The 21,121-nt window shown below is 64.1% G+C and overlaps 4 protein-coding genes across 5 annotated transcripts; 3 read left to right on the top strand and 1 right to left on the bottom strand.

Annotated features, from left to right (window-relative positions):
* The first annotated feature begins 502 nt into the window (after positions 1-502).
* TMCO6 (transmembrane and coiled-coil domains 6) lies at positions 503-6,483 on the top strand. Of its 2 annotated transcripts, none has more exons than XM_086758809.1 (12): positions 503-627; positions 1,154-1,278; positions 1,532-1,641; positions 1,748-1,931; positions 2,569-2,673; positions 3,334-3,419; positions 3,986-4,102; positions 4,658-4,769; positions 4,856-5,030; positions 5,176-5,270; positions 5,810-5,977; positions 6,083-6,483. In XM_086758809.1, the coding sequence occupies exons 1-12, from the start codon at positions 540-542 to the stop codon at positions 6,245-6,247; spliced, it is 1,530 nt and encodes a 509-aa protein (XP_086614935.1). In that variant the 5' UTR covers positions 503-539; the 3' UTR covers positions 6,248-6,483. The 2 variants fall into 2 exon arrangements, with proteins under 2 accessions (XP_086614935.1, XP_086614934.1); XM_086758808.1 differs by having other exon boundaries at positions 1,745-1,931.
* An 89-nt stretch (positions 6,484-6,572) lies between these two features.
* Positions 6,573-7,896, bottom strand: NDUFA2 (NADH:ubiquinone oxidoreductase subunit A2). Its single transcript, XM_086758988.1, has 3 exons — positions 7,746-7,896; positions 7,538-7,644; positions 6,573-6,770 (listed from the first exon to the last, which is right to left on the bottom strand). Exons 1-3 carry the CDS (start codon positions 7,850-7,852, stop codon positions 6,679-6,681), a joined length of 306 nt encoding a protein of 101 aa, XP_086615114.1. The 5' UTR covers positions 7,853-7,896; the 3' UTR covers positions 6,573-6,678.
* An 80-nt stretch (positions 7,897-7,976) lies between these two features.
* Positions 7,977-17,036, top strand: IK (IK cytokine). Its single transcript, XM_086758974.1, has 20 exons — positions 7,977-8,040; positions 8,626-8,692; positions 8,919-9,011; positions 9,468-9,527; positions 10,806-10,973; positions 11,058-11,172; positions 11,378-11,448; positions 11,557-11,603; positions 11,858-12,021; positions 12,142-12,250; positions 12,661-12,700; positions 13,109-13,328; positions 13,681-13,699; positions 14,136-14,214; positions 14,495-14,575; positions 14,930-14,987; positions 15,411-15,499; positions 15,737-15,845; positions 16,478-16,512; positions 16,810-17,036. Exons 1-20 carry the CDS (start codon positions 8,025-8,027, stop codon positions 16,835-16,837), a joined length of 1,668 nt encoding a protein of 555 aa, XP_086615100.1. The 5' UTR covers positions 7,977-8,024; the 3' UTR covers positions 16,838-17,036.
* Positions 17,037-17,491: 455 nt separating this feature from the next.
* WDR55 (WD repeat domain 55) lies at positions 17,492-19,648 on the top strand. The gene is made up of 8 exons (XM_086758977.1): positions 17,492-17,531; positions 17,833-17,975; positions 18,057-18,157; positions 18,227-18,314; positions 18,459-18,638; positions 18,746-18,845; positions 18,918-19,087; positions 19,177-19,648. Exons 1-8 carry the CDS (start codon positions 17,514-17,516, stop codon positions 19,490-19,492), a joined length of 1,116 nt encoding a protein of 371 aa, XP_086615103.1. The 5' UTR covers positions 17,492-17,513; the 3' UTR covers positions 19,493-19,648.
* Positions 19,649-21,121: the final 1,473 nt, after the last annotated feature.

Genomic DNA, 21,121 nt, shown 5'->3' with positions numbered 1-21,121 from the left:
CGTGGTTTTGGAGCTGTCTTTTGGGTGATGACTTTCTTGTTCTGGTCGTCACCGTGGAAGGTCCCAGCACCCCGACACCGGTTGTCTCACGCTTCTGGCGAGTCCCTGGGCTTTTTTGGGCTTCAGCAAACCCTGCGGGGACGGAGACCTCGCCTGAGCCCGGAGGCTGGCTGGCCTCAGCCCTGCAAGGCCGGAGTTCACCCTCGTGTCCTCGTTTCCCCGCGGGGGCCCTGCACCCCGAACCCAGAGCCCGTGCCGTGACCGCACCGAGAGGGCCACCACGGCTCCCCGCGACCGGGCCACACAGCCGGGCCGGCCAAGCTCCCTGCCGGGCCGCAGCAGCGGGATGGCGGCCTCGGTCTCCGGACGGCCCCGCGGGGCACGGCAGGGCCCCGACCCCCCTTCCCGGGGCCGCCCGCTGATCAGGCGGTGGCAACGACGGCGAGGCCCCGCCCCGGGCCCGGCCTCCTCCCCGCGGCCCGCCCCGCCGCGGCCTTGCGTGCCCGCCCCGGCCCGGCCCCCGCCTCCTCCCGGCCGCCATGTGGGGCCGGCGGCGGCGCGGGGCCGGGGCCGGCGGCGGCGGCGGCGCGGAGGAGCTGCGGGCCCGGCGGCGGGAGCGAGAGGCAGGTCCGGCCCGGGGGGGCCGGGATTGTGGGACCCCCGTGGGTGGCGGGGCCGCTGCTGGGAGCCCCCACGGCCGCCAGCGCTGCCCCACAGCGGGACCCAAGCGGAGCCCGGCCCCCCGCGCATCCCGAGGGTGGACGGGATGGTTGGCATCTGCGGGCTCGCTGCCCGCTCGGGGAAGCCTTTTACAGCCTTTTTTTTTTTTTTAATCCACGTGGTTTCTCTGCCTCGATGCCCCAGTTGCCTGCGGTTTGGGTTTTCCAAGGTCTCGCCTACGTAAATCCAGCCCTGGGGCCCTCCCGGCGCCGTGCTCCTCGCACCTCCGCTGTGCCCTCGCGCGTCGAGGCGTGCCCGGCCTCGCGGTCCTCGCGCGCGAGGTCTGAACGCGGTCGCTGCCTCGTGCCTCCCTCCCTGGCTCGCGCGAGGAGGAACTGGCAGCTTCTCCCCGTTAGGAGGAAGGAGGCTCTTTGGTGGGGCGGAAAAGCGTCCTGACCTGGGCGGGTGGTGACGAGGACCGATTCCATCGCAGCTCTCAGGAAAGCCCGGCGGCAGGAGCAGCTGGTCAGCAAGCGGCTTCTGCGGGAGGACACGGCGGCAGAGCAGGGGGGACAGGATGGAGCGGAGGTCGTGGTGGACCCTCTCTCAGAGGATGAGGTGAAGAGCATGACGTTCTCCGTGGTGATGGGGGTCACTGGGGTCCTCTCCACCCTCTAGGCATGTGGAGGAGCCTGGGCAGAGGTGGGTTTGGGAGTGTTTTCCCTGTCACTGCCAGACACAGTGATAAGCAGTAAGGTTCTTTGTGACCATCTAAACTTGCGCCCTAGGTTTCTTTTTCTCCAGGATTAACGGGATGAAATCTTAACCCTGGCACTGCTAGAAATTCACCCATCTTTTAATTTTCGGACAGCTTCTTGAGCTGCTCAGAGGCGTGCAGAGGGGTTCAGAGGACAGGAGAAGATCGCTGAGCTGCCTCCGCTGGGCTCTGCAGAACAAGGAGACTCAGCAGAAGTTTGTCAGGTCAGCCCTGCTCTGGCACCGCGTGGCCCAGTGTCCCAGTCCGTGTGTAGGTGAGCTGGCGTGTGGCCGAGGGTGGGAGGTGACAGCACCCTTTGGGTTCCAGCAGGCTGGAGGGCAGCATCCGGACACTCGTCGGGCTCTTCACCAGCAGCCTGGCTGACATGCAGATGGAGGCAGCCCGCTGTCTCCACGAGCTCTCCCACTCCAGCGACCCTGCTGTGGCTGAGGCGTGCCTGCCAGCGACCTCCTATCTCCTCACCTACCTCTCGGGACACAGCGTGGAGTTCACGGTAAGATCCCTGCCTGCGCTTGCGGGGCTCTGGCACCGGATAATCCTTTGGTCGCGGTTGGGCCAGCCTTAGCCTAACGTGGCTCACATAGGAGTGCTGGTGGGAAGGGGCCCTCTGGAAGCCTCCAGTCCAGCCTTCCCCTTGGAGCAGTTTGATCCGGGCGAAGGAGCAAACAGCTGGAGTAGCTCCGGGATGCCCCTGTGTTTTGGCAGTGGTGGGGCAGCGCCTTGCGCAGGGAGAACGGGCAGGGTCGGCGCTAAGGGACAAGAGGGGGAGCCGCCCCGAGGTGATGATCACGTTTTAATGCAGTGCAGGGGCAGTCTCCAGGGTAATTCTGTGCAATTAGAGGGGTCTCAGGGAAGTGGCATAGCAATAATTAGAAGCCTGAAAAACCTCCAAAATAGAAGTTATCAGATCCCAGCCTGAGCCAGATAGAAAAAGGATCAATGGAAGCGATACAGCTGAGAACAGGGTAGCTGGAGGGTCCAGCAGTGTCCACCTGTGTTCACCCCTTCTGCCCCGCGCAGGGGAAGCGTGTGCCCTGGTCCCGGGGCGCAGGGACCGAGAGGCCTCGCTGGCCGGCCAAGGCGCGCGGGGAGCGCGGAGGAGGTGACCTGCTTTCCCGGGCGTGTTTCAGGAGCTGTGTTTGTACACGCTGGGGAACCTGGTAGTGGAAAGCGAAGCTGTGAGGAAGCAGCTTCTGCCTCAGGGCATCATTCCAGTGCTGGCGTCCTGCATCCAGGTGGGTGAAACAGCTCAGCCGCCCTCTTCCCCTGCCTCAGCGAGATACCTTACGCCCTTTAGAGGCTGGCTGGCAGCGCTGAGTTACCAGTTACCAGCCCTCCTTCCAGCTGTGGCCACGGGCAGAGACCCCTCTGCAGAGGGCTGTTCCCTTGTGAGTGAGAGTCTCTCATGGGCTTCCCTACACTCCATTTTGGGGGCTCAGGTCACCACCTTGTGCTCTTCTCCAGCTGAAGCTCTCACATCCATAACTGGTTTGCCAATAAACAGTCTGTAGCACGGGGAGCTGCAGGCCTCTCCCCTCTGCTCGGCTTGCGTCCGGCAGGCACCCGAGGCCGACGCAGTGAGTGGGGCTGTCGTTTGTAGATCTGAGTGCTCAAAGCAGCCCTGCTGCTGTGTTTGGGCTCCTGAAGCCCTACGGCCGCAGCCCGTATGAGTCCAGGGAGAGGGGACAGCTCAGCTTTGGTGTGGCCACAGCTTGCTCTGTCACTCCTGGTTCGCTGCTGTGCCCGCTCTTCTCCGGGCACACAGAGACTGCGCCGCGCAGCCGCTTGGTTTGGTGTTACAGAGAGGTTTCGCCCTTTCACCAGCACCGCGGCCGGCACCGCGGGGTCTCCCGGGCTCTGTCACGCGGGATTAGCTCTGTGCTGTTTGATTGCAGTCCCCACACGAGGCTGTGCTGGAAGGTCTGGGCTACGTCCTCTCGCAGCTCCTCCAGGCCAAGGAAGCCCCCACGGACATCATACCGTGAGTCCGAGCTTCGTGACCCCGCGTCAGGATGGGCCCTGGGGCCCGCCGTGGTATTTGCGTGCCAGGGACAACACCGCCTTTCCCATCTCAGTGATATTAACAGTTCCGAGCAGAATCCTACCGGAGCTGTGGAGGTTTTGCTGCAGATCAGGGCGCGGGGCTTGACTCGTCCCTCAGCCTCATCCGAGCAGACAGCTCTGGTATTTCGGTAAAGGACAGGCTGGAGCAGGGTAGGCTCGCAGGGAAATTCTGGCCGTGTGCCTTCTGCGAAGGAAAAGATCGGCTTGACAGCCCCCAGTGCCAAAACCGTGGCCCCAGCCAGGATGTCCCGAGTGCCCCCGGCCCTACCGCAGACGGGGAGAGCTTGTGCTGGGCCTCAGCAGTGCCCGAGGCCGCAGCCCGGAGGGCAGGGTCTCTACGGGTCTGGTTTTGGAGCATGTGGCCCCCAGAACGGGGCAGAGCAGCTCCCTGCTCGGCGCCCGGGGCTGGTGTCTCCCCGTCAGTTGCCGGTCCTGCTCGTGCTCTGGCCTGCGCTTTCGCTAACTCTGCTGTTCTGACCCCAGCGCGGTGCTGGGCTCCGTTCTCCCCCAGCACATGCTTCGACTGGTTTGCTCTGGCCTCAAGGCTGGGATGGGAGCTGCCGTGGAGTTTGCGTGGTGTCTGCATTACATCGCCTGCAGGTAAACACGCTTTCCTCCTCATTTTGAGTTCCCTGGGGGCAGCCAAGAGGCACGGAGGCTCAGGGTCCTGCGAGGGGGCCTGGATTGCCTCCCCTTGCCCCTTTCCCTGGAAAAAAGCCATTTCCCTGCCGCCCTGGGCATTCCCGCTCTCTTGTCTGAGCACACACGTGCTGTTTGCAGGATCAGCGAGTTCCTTTACAGGGTGGTAACAGGTGATAAACCTGAGGCAGCTGTTCCTAGTCCCCTGAAATACCCTAAATCGCCTCCCCGTGTCCAGAGTTGTCCCCCGCGCTCCCTGAATCCTCGTGCTGGCCCAGCGTCAGCTGGCTGCTCAAAGAAGGGTCGGGCTGCTGTTGCCAGACCCACGCAGATAATTCCAGCGGGTCTGTTTTCCACGAGCTTTAAAACTTTCTCTTGAGCCTAGAAACAAGCTGCTACTCAAATACGAAACAAGCCCTGCGGTGGTTCAGGAGAGCGCTCTCCCTTTGGCGAGGGCTGCGGCCGTTTTCCCTCGCGGAGCGCCGGGAGCAACCACGCTGTCCCTTCCCTCCGCAGCCACACGGCCAGCGCAGCACTGCTGGCGCTGGGGGCCCTGCCTGCCCTCGCCTCTCTCTTGCGCGACCTGGCTTCTGAAACCAGCCAGGATGCTCCCGAGGGCCTGGAGCTGGTAAGCCGCAGCGGGGTGCCAGCCGTTCTCGGCACTGCTGGGGCACGCGAGCCGGCTGCAGGGCTTTGTGTTTTCTGCCGTCACAGCTCGTCTGCCCCGTGCTGCGGTGTCTCAGCAACCTGCTCGCGGAGGAGACAGGCTGCGAAGCCCAGGTCCGGGACGAGCGCCTGCTCATCGCCCTCTTCCTCCTCCTGCAGCGCCTCCTCCAGCCATACCCCTCCATTGTGCAGGAGGGTCTCTGGCTGCTGAACAACCTCACGGGTGGGTGTCCCGCAGGGCTGTCAGCGGAGCCAGTGCTGCTGCCGGGACCTGCCTTGATTGCCAGTGGGCTCATGGCGTCTCATCTAGAGAGACCTCCCTCAGAAACCGCGGTTTTACTGACGCGCTCCTTCTCTGCCCACCATAGCAGACGAGCCCTTCTTCTGCTCCGCCCTGCTCTCCCTGGGCTTGCTCCCGGCCCTGCTGCAGCTCCTGCCGTGCTCCCAGACGGCCAGTGTGTTGGTGAGACCTTGCCTCGTGCCCTAGGTCTGCGGGGAAGCGCTGGGCTCCTGGGAACGTGAACCCTGCATGCACAGCGCTCAGGCTGGAGGTTGGCGTGGGGTCTTGTGGTGTGAGAGTCACCGTCCACCTCCCCTGAAGCCACTACGGCTGTGTTTACCCTCGACGCAGCCTTGTCCTGGCAGAAGAGGGGTCCCAAGGCAGATGTTGACTTGGGGCCAGGCCTGCCAGCACCTGGGGTGGGCCCAGGGGGCTGCTGCCACCCTCTTCTGGAAGACCCTACAGCTTTAGAGGGTCCTGGGGGGAACCAAGGGGTGGGTGGTACAGCTGCGTCTGCTTGCCGCGGGGATGAACAGTGCCTTGGGGTGGCAGAAGGCTTTTCAAGAGCGTTCAAAATCCAGCTGGTGGGTGGGCACGTGGCTCTGGGGAAGCACCTGGCAAGGAGGACAGGGGGAGTTATTTGCAGCCCCCTAAGCCCGTCAGGACCCTGCCCACTAACGACGCGTTTGTTGCTCGCTCCCGCTCACGGCTCCTCCGCCCAGGTCCTGACAGTTCTGTGCAATATCGCGGAGAAGGGGCCAGCCTACTGCCAGCAGCTGCACCGCCAGCCCGCCCTGCCGCTGCTGCTGCCCGCCCTCGCGCTGCCCGACCCCCAAGCCGTGGGGCAGTGCCTCGAGCTGCTGCACCTCCTCTTCCTGCACTGTCCGGAGGTAAGAGCAGGGGCCCTGCCCCGGAACCGGGCTGTAAGCGGTGCTCTGGGCAGACAGGATCAGCTACAGCAGCCAGGCAGCTCTCACCCCTCTCTCCTCGCGCAGGCTGCTGCCGACTTCGTCAGGCAGAGCGGGCAGCGGGCGCTTGAGCAGCACCAGAGCACCCCGGCGCTCCAGGAGCGGGCGCAAGCACTGCTGGACATGGTCAGGCAGGCCCTGGGAGCCTCCAACTTCAGTCCCGGCCACACCTCGTTGCCTGCCTTCTCCTAGGCCACGCCGCCTCCCTTCCCTCCCCCTGCGCTCCGGGGAGGCGTAAGCCATCTGTTCCCCCTGCGCCCTGCTTGCCCAAGGGCTGCGCAGGGGTGTAACCGCTGTAAGCGCCGGCACTGGCTGCGCGGGGACGCTGCTCCTCAGCAAGACACGGCCATTTCCGTCCTTGTGGCTACCGGCGGGCTGCCCCGCGCCTCCCCAGGGGCAGAGCTGAGCCGCCAGCCGGGCGGACGGGCTCTCCGTGCCGAGGAGCTGCTGTATGAACACAGCTGGATCGGCCGTTCCCCCAGCATCGTCCTCTGGCTTTAAACCCAGCACACGCAGCCCAGGGTAAGCACGTTGCGTTTATGTGAGCGATAAGTTAAATATAAACATTTTACATTAAAGATCACCAGTCACATCTTCAGCACACGCGTGTTTATTGTCTGCCCTCACACCTTGCTTTTCACAAGGTTCTCCAGGGCCTTGGCCACCTCGTCCACGGTCAGGTTGTTCAGCGGCACGCTCTTCTCCTTGCCAAACTCTGCGGGAAAGACAGCGGGTGAGAGAGGGGGCAGGTGCCTCCGTCCTTTTTTTTCGTGCAACGGCAACGCAAAGCCCTGCTTTAGGTTTCCCAGCTGAAACACTTGCTGTTCCCACAGCAGCCCCTACCAGGGGTGCGTTTCCCTGCAAGTCACACGCAGGCAAGGGATAGGCACTACCCCAGCTGGCTCTGCTGGCCCATGGGAAACTCAGGCTTAAAGAGTCATTGCGTCTCTTTGAAAGAAAGTTTCTGGATTATTTTTGTCCAGCCTGCTTTAAGAAAAAAAAAAAAAAACAAAGCCTTTATAGAGGAGCTTTTCTGCTCCCTCCTTGGCATTTAATAGAATCCCAGAAGGCTTTGGGTGGGAAGGGGCTGTTAAAGCCCACCCAGCCCAACCCCCTGCCAGGAGCAGGGACATCTCCAACCAGATCAGGTTGCTCACAGCCCCGGCCAACCTGGCCTGGAAGGTTTCCAGGGATGGGGCACCCACCGCCTCTCTGGGCAGCCTGGCCAAAACAGAGTTTTCTGGAGGGGAGTTCTGCAGGGGTGGGAGCTCCCAGCCACAAGCTGGCAAACCACCCCCTGCGCCCCCGGTCCCACCGGGTCCCACCGCAGCGACACCCCGCTCTGACGTCGATCCCCGCGGGCAGCCGCTCGTCCCCCTCACCAACGGCCCCGGCCCCGCTCGCCGCCGCGGACGGCGGGGCTCTGCCGCTGGCGTCCGGCCGCGCTGGGCCGGCGGCTCCCGGCGGGCGCCCCCCACGTACCGTACCGCGCCCACAGCCGGGGCTGCACGCCGGAGCACTCGCGGATCAGGATGGGGAGGTCGGGATTGGCCTTCTTCAGGGGCACGTAGTGCTGCTCCACGAACTCCCTGCGGGGCGAAGGCGGAACGGCGGGGCCCGTGGCCGGCTGCCGGAGGCCTCGCTCCCCCCGCGGCCCCCACCCTGCCCGGCGGCCCCCGGCCCCGCTCACCTGACGCCGCGGCTGCCGGCCGAGCGCTGGCAGAGGTGGACGCGCAGCTCCCGCAGGCCGCGGCCCAGCCCGCCCCCGATGCCCCTCACCACCGCGGCAGCCGCCATCTTCTCTCCGCTCCGCACAACAACACGGAGGCGTGGCTTCAGCCCCCGCCAATCGCGGCGCCCGCCGGCCAGCGGCTGACCAATACGAGCGGGGGGAAGGGAGAGTGGGCGGGCTGAGCGCGGGGGGTGCCGGGAAGGGGAGCGGCGGAGCTGGGCTGCGGAGCGGGGCGCGATGCCGGAACGCGACAGTGAGTGGGGCGGGGGGGGCACCGGACACCCCGGGACACCCCGGGACACCCCGGGACACCCGGCCATCGGGCGGGCGGTGCCGCGGCGCCCGGCGGAGTTGGGGGGCGGGCGGGCGGGGCGCGGGGGTGGGCCCAGCCTGGCCTAGGGGCGCGGGGCTGCGGTGGCGGGGGGAGCACCGCGGGGCGGTGCGGGCACCCCCGGCCCGGCGAGAGGAGCCGCGCTCGCTGGAGGGAGGTGACAGCCCTGGGGGAGCCTCCCGGGCTGGGGGAGGAGCGAGGAGAGGCTTGGGAGGGGTGTGGGGAGAAACCTGGGGGTGTTTGGGGGGGATTCGGGGTGCGGGGCGCGAGGACACCCACCGGGAGGGCAGGGTCACTCGGGGGGGGGGGGGGGGCAGCGACACCGGGACCCGCTGCGTCCCACGCGCCCTGGTGACAGCACCCCGGGGTGTCGGCGCCCGGCCTTGGCGGGGCGGGGGGGTGGGTGAAGGCTGCCCCCCTCCCCGTTCCCGCGCGGGGGTCGCGGTGGCTGGGGGGGTGAAGCCGTGCAGGGGGACTCTGAGCGCTCTGTTCCCTCCTGTCCCCCAGATGAACCGTTCTCCAACCCTCTGGCCCCCGACGGCCACGATGTGGACAATTCGCACTCCTTCCACCAGTGAGTAGGGTACTGGGGTGGGACTGGGCTGGGACTGGGGGACCCAGGACCCCATCGAGAGAGCGGGGGTGATGGGTGCAGTGCAGCCTTCGGGCTCCCTCCTCAGGCACCCCGTGTCCAGCTCCGTGGCACAGGACGTGCTGGCAAACCCCCTGCCTCCTCGGAGCCGTCGGGCTGCCGGAGCTCGCGGGGAGGTGACGCTTTCTGTTTCCCCTCGCCCTCGCAGGTCCAAGCTGACCAATGAAGACTTCAGGAAGCTTCTCATGACCCCGCGGGCTGCGCCCACATCCGCGCCGCCGTCCAAGTCTCGCCACCATGAGTGAGTAGCGCTCCGTTTCGCAGGGCTGTGGGGCAAAGCCTGGCTGCGTTCCCTCTGGGGCGCCGTTCCTGCCCGGCCCTCTCGCCCTCTGCTCTGCCGTGGGGTATTTATTCGCTTTTGCTAACGAGCGTGCAGACCGGGCCTGAGGAGCAGACCTCGGCCTTGCTTTGTGCCCGGGTCCGTGTGAGCTGTACGTGTGTGTGTTAACTGGGGAAACGAGTGGGTCAGGGCTGTTTTAAACAACAGAGCGGGTCTTGTGTGGCTTTGTGCAGGAGGTAGGTTTAGGTTTTGTTCTGTGAAAACCAGTGCGGACAGAGTGGATCTGGGGAGGAGCGGGGCTGTGCTGTTCCCCTCTCCGAGCGTCGCGGTGCCCTGCTCTGTCTGGGGCTGTTCTGTCCGGCCGCCTGTGCCTGTGGGGCTCTGCGAACTGCAGCGTGCTTTCCTGCCCTTTTCCAGGATGCCCCGGGAGTACAACGAAGATGAAGATCCAGCTGCTCGCAGAAGGAAGAAAAAAAGGTAAGTGGGGGGAAAGCGGTGCCTCAGGACTTGTCTTTGTACTCATGTCCCTCCCATGGAAGTGCCCTGGGTTGTTCTGGGGCTTTGGAGCCTTGCAGAGCGAGAAGAGCTCAGAGGGAGTGAGTGCTACGGCTTATGGGAGGGCGGCAGCAGGATGGGGGTGAGGCTTCACCGCTGGCAGAGGCGGGAGGGGCTCTGCAGGTGGCTGGCAGCGCAGGGCAGTGGTGGGACGTCTGCTCTGGCGAGTGTCTTTTGGGGCACGCAGAGTCAGGGAGGGCCCTTGCGCCGAGTCACAGGATTCAGACTGTGAATCTTGCTTTCTAAACTCCTTCCCAGGAAGGAGCCCAGGATCCCCTGGATCCAGAGTTAGCCCTGATGGCAACGGAGAGTTCGGGCCTTCAGTTCTGTCACAGTCGGTCTATTACAGCTCGAGCTGGGCCCCTCCCACGAGGCACCCAGAACAAAGGAGCCCTGGGCAGTTCTACCCTGCGCAATCTCCAGTCCGCACCCCCTGTGCCTTCTTCACGTACTCTGCGCACGACAGTTGGTCCAGTGCTCTTTCAGGGCTGGGGTCTTCTCGCCCCTCATCGGCTCCCCTCGCTGTCTCTAGGCAGACCCTCTCCTTCTCCTCAATGTTTGCAACTGCTCATTAGTTTCCTTATTTTCTGCCTTGGACCGGCCCCTAAGGCCCCTCCGTAGAAGTTACCAAGGTCTTGTTTGTTATCTGCTGCCTGGTTTGAAGGTCTCTTTTCCTTTGAGTTGTGGGTTTGGTTCCCCTTATCTTGCAGATGAGGATGTCCTGAGCTCCGTTGTTACCTGCTCTGCACAGCTGTCTGTGCTGACGACCAGGGCTCGTTTAAAGTTCACTTATGCCGAGTGTTAAACCAGGCCTACTCGTGCTAAGCTATAAGCAAGCTACAGTTCTAGCGCACTTGGTTCTAATTTGGCTTAGCTCTAAGCAATCACACAATCGGTTCTAACATTCTGTAAGTAAACGAACTTTAATCCCTCTCACACATCTGGGCAGCAGGGCTGCACTCGACCTTTTATTTTTGGAACGAAAGAGCTCCTCTTTGGAGAACCTTGCTACAGCGTTTTCATCTTCTCTGGTGTCCTCCAGGCACCTTGTGTCCCACGGTGCTTTAGTACAGTTTTTGGGGACCTTTTTGGGGTCGGGAGCAGAATGGGCACGTGTGGGGCCTCGGGGACTGTTACCTGACCGGCACATGCACAGCGTGACCGTGTTTCTCTAACGCCGAGCTGTTTTTCCAACCCCAGCTATTACGCCAAGCTGCGCCAGCAGGAGATAGAGCGCGAGAGGGAGTTGGCTGAGAAGTACAGGGATCGAGCCAAGGAGAGGAGGGATGGCGTGAACAAGGACTACGAGGAAACCGAGCTGATCAGCACAACTGCCAACTACAGAGCCGTGGGGCCGACGGCAGAGGCGTACGTGTTCCTGCGGCATGGCCTTCTCTTGCTGGCCTGCTCCAGAGGGGCTGTCTCGTGACTGGCTCCGTTTTTGTCACACAGGGATAAATCGGCTGCGGAGAAGAGGAGACAGTTGATCCAGGAGTCCAAGTTCTTGGGTGGTGACATGGAGCACACTCACTTGGTGAAGGGTCTGGACTTTGCGCTGTTGCAGAAGGTGAGCACAGATGTCACCACGCTGCTCTTCTGCCCTGTCTGCTCACACAGGGTGGGCAGAGGGTAGGAGTTGCCACTTACGGGCGCTTCGATCTTGTCAGTGTGGATTTCTCTTTCTGGGGAGCTGGTGGAAGTGGGCTTACTGGTTCTGGTGGGCAGCAGTGGCATGAGCTGGCCTGTAATGCACGGATTTACTCTGTGGCCAGGTCCGAGCTGAGATTGCCAGCAAGGAGAAGGAAGAAGAAGAAATGATGGAGAAGCCCCAGAAAGAAACTAAGTGAGTGGCTGAGGATTTTGCACTCTTGAGTGCAGCCACCTCCCAGAGAGGAGGATGCAGAGGAGGCACTTAGCGTGATACTTCTGTTTCTTTCCTGTTTCTGCTCAGGAAAGATGAAGATCCTGAGAACAAAATTGAATTTAAGACCCGGCTGGGTAAGACTGCGTGGACATGGCTGTTCCCCACCTTGTGTTGTGCCGTGAATGTGGGAGAGATCCTGGAGGAATGAAAGCCTTTAGTCATTGGAATGGGAGAGTCTGAGGTGTAGACATCCTGAATTTGAGGGCTGGAGGAAGCATGTCTCTTGGGAAGCGATTTTGACGTTTCTGATACAATAAATATGCTTCACTATGAGCTTGCCCATTGCTCTCGTAAGAGCAGCTCTCCCACGCGTTCCGCTCCCCTCCAGGTCGCAACATCTACCGCATCCTGTTCAAGAGCAAGGCCTACGAGCGGAACGAGCTGTTCCTGCCGGGGAGGATGGCCTACGTGGTGGATCTGGACGATGAGTACGCCGACACCGACATCCCGACGACGCTGATCCGCAGCAAGGCTGATTGCCCCACCATGGAGGTACCCAGCAGACGACCGGGGCGCCTGACCGCGTTCGTCTAAACTGGCCAAAGCAGGTCCTGCCAGGAGGGTTTTCTCTGACGAGGGCGTCAGCCGCTTCCTCAAGACTTTCTCTTTCAGGCGCAAACCACGCTGACCACCAACGACATCGTCATCAGCAAGCTAACGCAGATCCTCTCCTACCTCCGGCAAGGGACCCGCAACAAGAAGCTCAAGAAGAAAGACAAAGGTAGGAGCTGAAGTGAATCGAGTAGAAGGACTTAGTGCTGGCAGCACGTCCCGAGAGGAGGAGATGTGTTTGGTTTTCTGCGTTCCTCTGCGCCCTGAGGCTTGGCAGAGGACAGCGATCTCCTGTAGCTCCCTGAGCACGCATCCGGAAGGCAGGCTGCTCTGTGAGGGTGGCTCGTGCTGCTCTGCTCTTCTTGGTTAAGGCCCAGTTCCCTGGGGAAGTGTCCCGTGTTGGGGAGGGACATTGTGGCTTCTGGAGGGGGCTAGATAGGATGTGATAACTGAAGAGGAAGTTGGGAGGGCACCCTCTGGGTCACCGCTTTTGGTGCTTGGGAGCCAGAGGGGGGCCAGGGAAACTGTGCAGGTGGCGGGGTGGGTGATGTGCCTCTCCTTGCTCTTGTGTCCTTGCAGGGAAGCTGGATGAGAAGAAGCCCCCGGAAGCGGATATGAAGTAAGTGCCTCCCTGCCCGCAGGCTGTAGGGTCACAGCACTCTACCTTAAGGAATGTCTTTTTTGTCCCGCTGGCTTTGGAGAGGGCTGGGTTCCGTGCTTCTGGAGCGAGCTGCCTGTGGACCTGTGGTTTGTAGGACGAGGCTGGAAGCAAGCTCTGGTTTTTATTTCAAGCTCAAGGCAGGCAAGGGCCAACTGTTGTCCAGGTCTACCAGAAGCAGGTCCAGGCAGCAGAAGAGAGCAAAAATGCGGTGATGCCTCCGACAGATGTCGAAGCCATTTCTAGTGGGCATCCTTAGCTCTCGGCGTTGGTGCTGCGTGCTCCTTTGTTAGGTTCCAGCTCAAAGGAAGGCGGCTGTGGCCCCTTGTCTTGCACCACCGGTAACTGCAGGCTCTTTTCTGCTTCTAGCATCTTTGAAGACATCGGGGATTATGTGCCCTCCACTGCGAAGGTGCCACGGGAGAAGGAGCGGGAGAGGTACCGTGAGAGAGAGCGCGACAGGGACCGGGAGCGCGACAGGGACCGAGAACGCGACAGGGACCGGGAGCGCGACAGGGACAGAGACCGTGAGCGGGAGGAGGAGAAGAAGAGGCACAGCTACTTTGAGAAGCCCAAGGCTGATGATGAGGTGAGCCTCTCGTGAAGTCAGGACTGTGCCACCTGGTCTCTGCCTTTGGGGAGGGCGGCTGTGGGGTTGGGTTGGTCACCCTGATGCCTTTGAGTGTCTCTGGTCGTGCTCCCGCATGTGCCAGCGCTCAGCTCTTGCTGAGCTCTGTCTCTCCAGCCGGCGGCTGGTGGGTGGCTGGGTGCTTGTCCTCTCCTTCAGTAAGAAAGGCAGGACTAGCACAAGCCGGTAGCTTTTACGGCTCAGCTCTGTGCTTGCCACAAACAGTCTTAAAGTGAAGCTGCAAGTCATGCAGCGCTGTCACCTGCCTGCTTTCTGCGCTCCTAGGTGACATGGTATCTCTCCTTCTTTGCAGCCCGCAGACGTCGACAAAGGTGAGTCAGGTGGTGTGGACATTGGAGCGAGGCCGTACGGGTTGCAGACTGCAGAGCTGTGTGGCGCGCTGGCCTGCGGGAGCTCCCTGCTCACCCAGAGGCTGCTGTGACGGAGGGAATTGCCCGCTGTAGGGGTTTTGGGGTGAAGAGGCTGGTGTGTGCGCAGATCCTCCCCTGGCAGCAGACCAGCTCAGACAGCCTTATGCTGGCTGTCAGCTGAGGAGGATTCAGGGTCTCCTAGGACCAGCCTGCCCCTCTCTGTGCTTGAACTGGTTTGTTGCTCCTCGATGTTCTCCTGGCTCCTCTTCTGCCTCACATGCACCCTGTCCTTCTGCCGATGAGTTGGTCGTGCAGAAGGGGGCTGTGCCCAGCCCCGTGTGTGTTGCGGTGAGCTGTTCCTCCCCCAAAACTCAGCCTGTTGCTCTCTCTGCCCCAGGACCCGGCTCAGCCAAGGAGCTCATCAAGTCCATCAACGAGAAATTTGCTGGGGCCGCCGGCTGGGAAGGAGCAGAGCCATATCCTTTACTGACTGCGCTAGCCTGGCCCACTGCGGGGCCGGGCTCCCCTAGCAGGCAGGCCTTGCCCCGATCCGGCTGCGTGGCTGTCCTTCCTCCCTTGGGAAGGCTCTTCCTCCCGTGGCGGAGAAATGCCGCCCAGACCTTGCTGCTCGTATGCTAAAAAAAGCTCTGCAGCCTCCGATTTGGTTGTGTCAGGGCAGGAGATGGCTCTTGGACTGGCCACGCTCAGCCTTGAGCTGCAGGGCTGCATGGTGTTGCGGTCCTTGACTGTTGTCACGTTGAAGAAGCCAGAAGACAAGCAGCAGCTGGGGGACTTCTTCGGCATGTCGAACAGCTACGCCGAGTGCTACCCTGCCACGTAAGGAGGCAGCAAGAAGCTGCAGGTTGGGAGCGGGGTGTGCCCAGGGGCTGCTGTTCTCTGGCAGCAGGAACTTGAACGTCAGCCCTGCTGCTCACTGGGAGGAGCGGGCTTGGCTTTGTCCGGGGTTGCGACCTGCTGTTAGAACGTTCCTAGAGTCCTTGGTCCTGGCAGGCCCGGCCTTTTCTTACCCGGTCTCTGCTGTAAACCGCTGCCTGCAGTCTGCCACCCCTCAGCGCCGGGGAGAGCCCGAGGTGGCTGAGCGTCCGCGGGGTTCCCTGGTTCTGCGTACGCATTGAGCTCTGCTGCGTGGACCCGCTCCAAACCCTTTCCTTACTTTTCTTTTCTTTGCAGAATGGATGCCATGGCTGTGGACAGCGATGAAGAGGTGGACTACAGCAAAATGGATCAGGTATGCCATCGCCAGCTTTTAGGACCGGCCAGTGAACTGGGCATCGGTGCAGGCTGAGAGGATCCCACCAGGGAGAATCAGGCTCGTGCGGAGGAGCTGAGTGCCTGGGAGCCGGGTGTGGGATGTTTGGGGGTCTGATCTGCGGTGTGTCTGGGTCTGGGTGGGATCTGTCCCAGGGAGCAAACGTGTGGCGCTCTGCCGCTTGACCAGGTGTTGGGGAGGTGTACTGGGCCATCTCGGCTTCCTCTTCCACACAGTCTCCTGTCTGGGGGCTTCTTGGGTAGGGAGATCTCGGAGGTGAGGCCAGACCGGGTGCTCAAGTCCGTTGAACTGGGGCCAATGGGAGACTGAGATCTTGCCCAAGCGCGCGGGGCTGTGCCAGCGTCGGCTAAGGAGCTGCTCTGAGTCCTTCTTCCGCTGCAGGGTAACAAGAAAGGACCTCTGGGGCGCTGGGACTTCGACACCCAGGAGGAGTACAGCGAGTACATGAACAACAAAGAGGCTCTGCCCAAGTGAGTGCTGCCCCTGAGAAGGGCTGAGGAAGGGTTCTGGAGCGGGCGGCCATGCTGGCCCAGCCCGGGTCCTGCAGGAGCTTAAATCGAGAAAGGGGGTTCCCCTGGGGAGGACCCGAGGAGGAGCTGTGGGTCCTGGACCTGGTAGCATCTCTCTGCTCTTGGTGTCACTCCTGAGGACCCCTGGCAGGCCGCAGATCCGCTGCGAGCGCTGAGTCTGTCTCGCTCCCTCCCCAGGGCGGCCTTCCAGTACGGGATCAAGATGTCCGAGGGACGCAAAACCCGCCGCTTCAAGGAGACGAATGACAAGGCAGAGCTGGACAGGCAGTGGAAGAAGATCAGCGCGGTGAGTGCCCGGTGCTGGGGTATCGTCCATTTAGGCCGTGAGCTGCCGGCGTAGCCCAGGAGAGCTCCCACCTAGTCCTGTGCCCCGTCCTAGTCACAGCTCGCTCTGATTCAGCCCAGCCCAGGCTGGGTCTGCTCCTTGTGAGAGCATCAGCCAAAAATTTGGGGCTTCAGGACTGCAGAGGCATCCGAAGCTGCTTTTGGAGCCGTTGCCCTGGGAGCCATCCTGATCGGGGGCTTTTTGCTCCGGGCTCTGCAGCGGATGGATGTGTCCAAACCCCCCAGCCCCGAGCCCTGCAAAGGGCCTTGGAGGGCAGCGGGCCTGTTCAGTGGCGCCCTGTTTGTAACCGGCAGAGCTGCGGGTTGTGCTGGCGGGTTGAGCTGGCCGTGAGCACCCCGACAGCACGGGCTGGGCTAGGGGAAGCGGGGGACAGATGGGCTTTGGTGGCCAAAATGGAGCAAAGGGGAATCAGGCCAAGCTTCTCCAGACCTTGGATGGCTTTGGCTCGCCTCAGCTTGCTCTGGCCTGGCTACAGCTGTCCTGGGGTGAATCTTGCACCCGGCAGCCCCTCTGCTGCGGCTGCGGGCAGCCAGCTACCCTGAGGGTGACGGGACTTTGTTCTTTCACTGCAGATCATCGAGAAGAGGAAGAAGTTGGAGGCGGACGGGTTAGTACGGTTGTCTCTGCTCTGGGCTGTCTCCTCCCAGCTCTCCGGGGGGCTGAGGGGGCAGAGCCCTCCCTCGGGGGGCGCGTTCGGCCCCTGCCCCACCCCAGAGCCACGCTGGGGCACTTCCTTGACTGGACAGTTCTGCCCCATCCAGCTGGGGGCCCCCAGGAGGTGTTGGGCCCCCCCTTGCTGTTCTGCGGGTGAAACTGGCCATCTCAGTGCCGAGCTCTGGAGGTGACGGGACGGAGCTGTCTGCCCTCCGTCCTCACCTCCGTCCTGCCCCGCTGTCTCTTCCAGGGTGGAGGTGAAGCGTCCCAAGTACTGACGGCTCCAGTACCTTCTCCAGCTCCGTCCCGGAGCTCACTGGATGCTCTCCTTGCCCCCCGCGCCATCCACTTTCTGCTCTGGGCCGGGCAGCGTGTGTCCCCCCAGCCTCGCGCTGTGCCGAGGCTCTGCGCTCCGCTCTTTGCCCTCCGTGATGTGTAAATGTTGTAGCTGTAATTAATAAAATCGCGTTAAATTTGTGTAAACCTCTGTTTGTGTGGGCAGAGGGAAGGGGGCTGGGCTCCTGCTGCTGCTCCCAGGCCCAGGGGAGGGGCTCATGGGGTGAGTCCTAGCTCAGGATGTTTATCGTGGGGGGGCAGGCAGTTCCGGATTATTTTGGGGGGGAAATAATCCCAGCTGAGCCAGCTGGGCCTCGGGGGCTGGGAAGAAATGGGAAGGGGGGGACAGCGCTGCCGTGACGAAAAAGAGCTGAAAAAAGGAAAAAAAAAAAGGAAGCGGGGACAAAAGCGAACCGAGGTGCCCGCAGGGTCGAACCCGTAACGGCGCGAGGTACAAGCACTGTAACGCCAACGGACCCGCCGGGTTATAACCGTCCCACGCGTGACGGGGCCGCCGCGCCGCACTGGGGCAGCGCGCGCTGCGCCGGGGGCGGGGCTGCGTGGTGGGGGCGGGGTTATGCAAATGAGCCCGGCGCCTGCGCCCAACCGAGCCCCGCCATGGCGGAGCCGGGGGAGGTGAGCACGCGTGGAGAGGGGCAGAGAGCACGCGTGGGGGGCAGCGAGCACGAGTTGGGGGGCCAGTGAACACGCGTGGACGGGGGCCGAGAGCACGCATGGAGGGGGGGCAGAGAGCACGCGTGGAGGGGGGCAGAGAACACGCGTGGGGGGCAGCGAGCACGCGTGGAGGGGGGCAGAGAGCACGAGTTGGGGGGCAGAGAGCACGCGTGGAGGGGGGCAGCGAGGACGTGGAGGGGGCAGCGAACACGCGTGGGAAGGGGCAGCGTGACCCCGGCCCCACGGCCCCGCTGTCCCCCAGGGCTGCGCGGAGGCGGGCGGGAGGGAGCCGCGGCTGCGGGACACCCCCCAGGACATTTGCTTCGAGGCGCCGGTCAACGCCATCGCCCTGCACCCGGCCTGCGCCTTGCTGGCGGCGGGGGACGTGGACGGCGACGTCTACTTGTGAGTGGGGCCGCGTGGGTCCCGCCCGTGGGCGCCGCTGGGCTGGGGGGCCCCGCTGAGCCCGAGCCTGGTGCCCGGCAGGTACTCGTATTCCTGCACCGAGGGGGAGAACCGGCAGCTCTGGTCTTCGGGGCATCACCTCCGGTCGTGCCGGGACGTGGCCTTCTCCCCGGACGGGCAGAGTGAGCGCGGGGGCACCGGGGGTGGGCGGGGGGCGGCCGGGGGCTGGGGCCGCTGACGCCGCTCTCCAGAGCTCTTCACCGTGTCCAAGGACAAGTCGATCCATGTCCTGACGGCGGAGGAGGGACGGCTGGAGACGCGCTTCCCCAAGGCCCACGGGTGGGTTTGCGCGGGCGGCTTGGCCCGGGTGGCCTCCCCTCCCCTCCTCGCCAGGGTCGCGCGGCTCTGGGCCGGGCGGGCGGAGGCCGGAGCGTCGTCCCCGGCGCTGGCAGCGTGAGCCATGACCGTGCCGGGTCTCTGCAGCTCGGCCCTCAACTGCGTGCTGCCCATCGACAACCACCTCTTCGCCACGGGCGACGACGGCGGGGGCCTGAAGGTGTGGGACCTGCGCAAGGGGGCCGCCATCTTGGAAGCCCGGCAGCAAGAGGAGTACATCAGCGCCATGGCCGTGGATGGTAACGGGAAGATCCTGCTGACCGCCAGGTACCGGGGGCTCCGTGGCGCCGGGGTCGGGCTCTCCCGCGCCCGCACAGGGGCCGGGGGAGGCGCCGCGTCCCACGCTCACCGCATGCCCCTTCCGCCTCCCGCAGCGGTGATGGCACCCTGGGCGTCTTCAACGTGAAGAGGCGGCGCTTCGAGCTGCTCTCGGAGCCGCAGAACGGGGACCTGACGTCCGTCACGCTGCTGAAGGTTGCTCCCGCGGAGCCCTCCCCCGCCTGCCGGGTTCCTCGCCCCCGCCTCACTCGCCCCCGTCTCCCCCAGAGGGGGAAGAAAGTGGCGTGCGGCTCCAGCGAAGGCACCGTCTACCTCTTCAACTGGGACGGCTTCGGGGCCGCCAGCGACCGCTTCGCGCTGAGGGCCGAGTCCGTGGACTGCATGGTCCCCGTCACGGAGAGCATCGTCTGCGTGGGCTCCCTGGACGGGGTCATCAGGTCGGGGCGGCGGGAGGGGGCGGTTTTTCGGGGAGGGCGGGGAGGCCGGGCCGGGCCGGCGGTGGACCACGGCCTCCCCGTGTCCGCAGGGCGGTGAACGTCCTGCCGAACCGGGTGCTGGGCTGCGTGGGGCAGCACCCGGGGGAGCCCATCGAGCAGCTGGCGCTGGCGCCGGGCGGGCAGCTGCTGGCCAGCTGCGCCCACGACCGGAAGGTGAAGTTCTGGGACGTGTCGGCGCTGGGGGGGCTGGTGGTGGACGACTACCGGCAGAAGAAGAAGAAGGGCGGCCCGCTGCGGGCGCTCAGCAGCAAGGCGGCCGGCAGCGGCCCGGATTTCTTCGCCGATCTGCGGGACGAGGCCGCGCCCGAGGCGGCGGCAGGGAGCGACAGCGACGGCAGCGACTGAGGGGCGGGACCGGCGGAGGCTCCTCCCCTCCCCTTGGAGGCGGGACTATTGGTGGCCGCCCCCCATGGGGGTGGGTGCGGGTTGCCTGGGCGGGCCGGGAGGCGCCATCCGGATTGGCTCCTGCGGCTGCCACTCAGATTGAGGTGCAGGCGAGTTCTTAAAGGGACAGGTGGTGTCGGGGTGGGGTGAGGGGTTGCCCCAGAGGGTGTCGGGGTGGGGGGTCGTTGCCCCGCGTGAGCCCCGCGTATGGGGAGGCCTGGGAGGGAGGAGCCCGGGGTGGCCGAGAGATGGGGGGCGGGGGGGGTGTCTCTGAGATGGGGGGCCTCGTGGGGGGTCCCTGGTAGGGGGGAGGGGGTCGTGACTGAGGGTCCCTGGTATGTGGGGGTCCGGGGATGGGGGGTGTGGGTCAGGGTCCGTGGTGGAGGGGTTGCGGGGGGGGGGGGGGGGGGGGTGGAAGTTCATGACTGAGGATCCCAGGTGGGTGGGGAGGTGGATGGTTTTGGGGGGGTGGGTGTGCAGAGATGGGGGGACATGGCTGGGGGTCCCTGGTGGGGCTGGGGCCCTTGGGGTGGACATGGTGTGGCTGTGGTCAAGGCTGGGGTTCGCTGGTGTACCTGGGGGTCCTGGGATGGGCGGCGGGGGGGGGGGGAGACGGGGTCCTGGGGTGTGTGGCCAAACGGGTCTGTCCCTTCCCCCTGCGCCTGCAGCCGGTTCGCCTTTGTTAAATTACCGCAGGGATCACGAATAAACCCGGTGCCTTTCCATTCCCCGTGCTTGGTGCCGATGGTTCGGCTGACCCCCCCCTTCCCGGGCACCCGCCAGGCGCTGGGGACGGCGCAGGGGCACCGTGACGTGCAGCCGGTGCTGGGGGGAGCCCGGGTTTTCCCCGCGCCCCTTGACCCTGAGACAGCCATGAGGATGCAGCGTATCTGTCCACGGTGGGTGCAGACGGGTGGGCTTCTCAGGGAGAAGGACCCCCATCGCTCTCTCCAGGATGCTCACTGAGGCCGGGCTCGTGCCTCCTTCCAGCCCACCCTGGCCGCTCTGGGAGCTGGGGTGCCCCTTCCTCCAGCCCTGCTCCGGGGCCAGCAGCACCCTCCAGGCCTTTGGGGGAGCCTCAAAATGCACCGGTAGCCCCCTTGGGGGGGCACGGAGTGGCCCATGGGAGGCCCAGAGGAGGGTGTCACAGGAAACGGCAGTTGGTGGATGCACAGAGCGAGCGGGAAAGGGTCCCAGAGCGCGTCAGGAGGGCTGCGCAGCCCTCCGGGGAGAATAAAAAGGCATTTAGAGGCACCTGGAGATGTCCAGAAGGAACAAAGAGGCCACCTAGGCGCTGCCAAAGGGAGCCAGAGGGTCCAGATGCGTGGCCGAAGGCACTGGTGGAGCTGGGAAGCAGAGATGGGCGCGCAAAGGGACCCAAAGCCCTGGGCCTGATGCTGTCAGAGGCCTTGGGGACACTTCCAAAGACAGTGGCTGGCCGGTGCTGAGGGCAGAATGGCCCGTGGGGACGCGTGGGGACCCTGGTGAGGACAGTTAAGGCCCTTGGAGGCCAACAGCAAGGCACCCGGGTCCTCTGTGCTGGAGAGGGGACCAGCAGAGTGGATCAGAAACCACTCGTAGGGCACGGGG

Source organism: Chlamydotis macqueenii, chromosome 14 (genome assembly GCF_036417535.1).
Source record: "Chlamydotis macqueenii isolate bChlMac1 chromosome 14, bChlMac1.mat, whole genome shotgun sequence".
NCBI lineage: Eukaryota > Metazoa > Chordata > Aves > Otidiformes > Otididae > Chlamydotis > Chlamydotis macqueenii.
Note: the sequence above shows the minus strand (reverse complement) of the source record. Positions and strands in the feature narration are given on the sequence as shown.

Coding starts and splice junctions, on each gene's coding strand:
- TMCO6 (XM_086758808.1), top strand. CDS start 540: ATGTGGGGCCGGCGGCGGCGCGGGGCCGGGGCCGGCGGCGGCGGCGGC. Junction 2,674..3,333: donor TGCTGGCGTCCTGCATCCAG/GTGGGTGAAACA, acceptor GTTTGATTGCAG/TCCCCACACGAGGCTGTGCT. Junction 4,103..4,657: donor CTGCATTACATCGCCTGCAG/GTAAACACGCTT, acceptor TTCCCTCCGCAG/CCACACGGCCAGCGCAGCAC.
- NDUFA2 (XM_086758988.1), bottom strand. CDS start 7,852: ATGGCGGCTGCCGCGGTGGTGAGGGGCATCGGGGGCGGGCTGGGCCGC. Junction 7,645..7,745: donor GCCGGCAGCCGCGGCGTCAG/GTGAGCGGGGCC, acceptor TTCGCCCCGCAG/GGAGTTCGTGGAGCAGCACT. Junction 6,771..7,537: donor CCGGCTGTGGGCGCGGTACG/GTACGTGGGGGG, acceptor TCTTTCCCGCAG/AGTTTGGCAAGGAGAAGAGC.
- IK (XM_086758974.1), top strand. Junction 12,022..12,141: donor CTGATTGCCCCACCATGGAG/GTACCCAGCAGA, acceptor TTTCTCTTTCAG/GCGCAAACCACGCTGACCAC. Junction 16,513..16,809: donor AAGAAGTTGGAGGCGGACGG/GTTAGTACGGTT, acceptor TGTCTCTTCCAG/GGTGGAGGTGAAGCGTCCCA.
- WDR55 (XM_086758977.1), top strand. Junction 18,158..18,226: donor CTTCTCCCCGGACGGGCAGA/GTGAGCGCGGGG, acceptor GCCGCTCTCCAG/AGCTCTTCACCGTGTCCAAG. Junction 19,088..19,176: donor TCCCTGGACGGGGTCATCAG/GTCGGGGCGGCG, acceptor CCGTGTCCGCAG/GGCGGTGAACGTCCTGCCGA.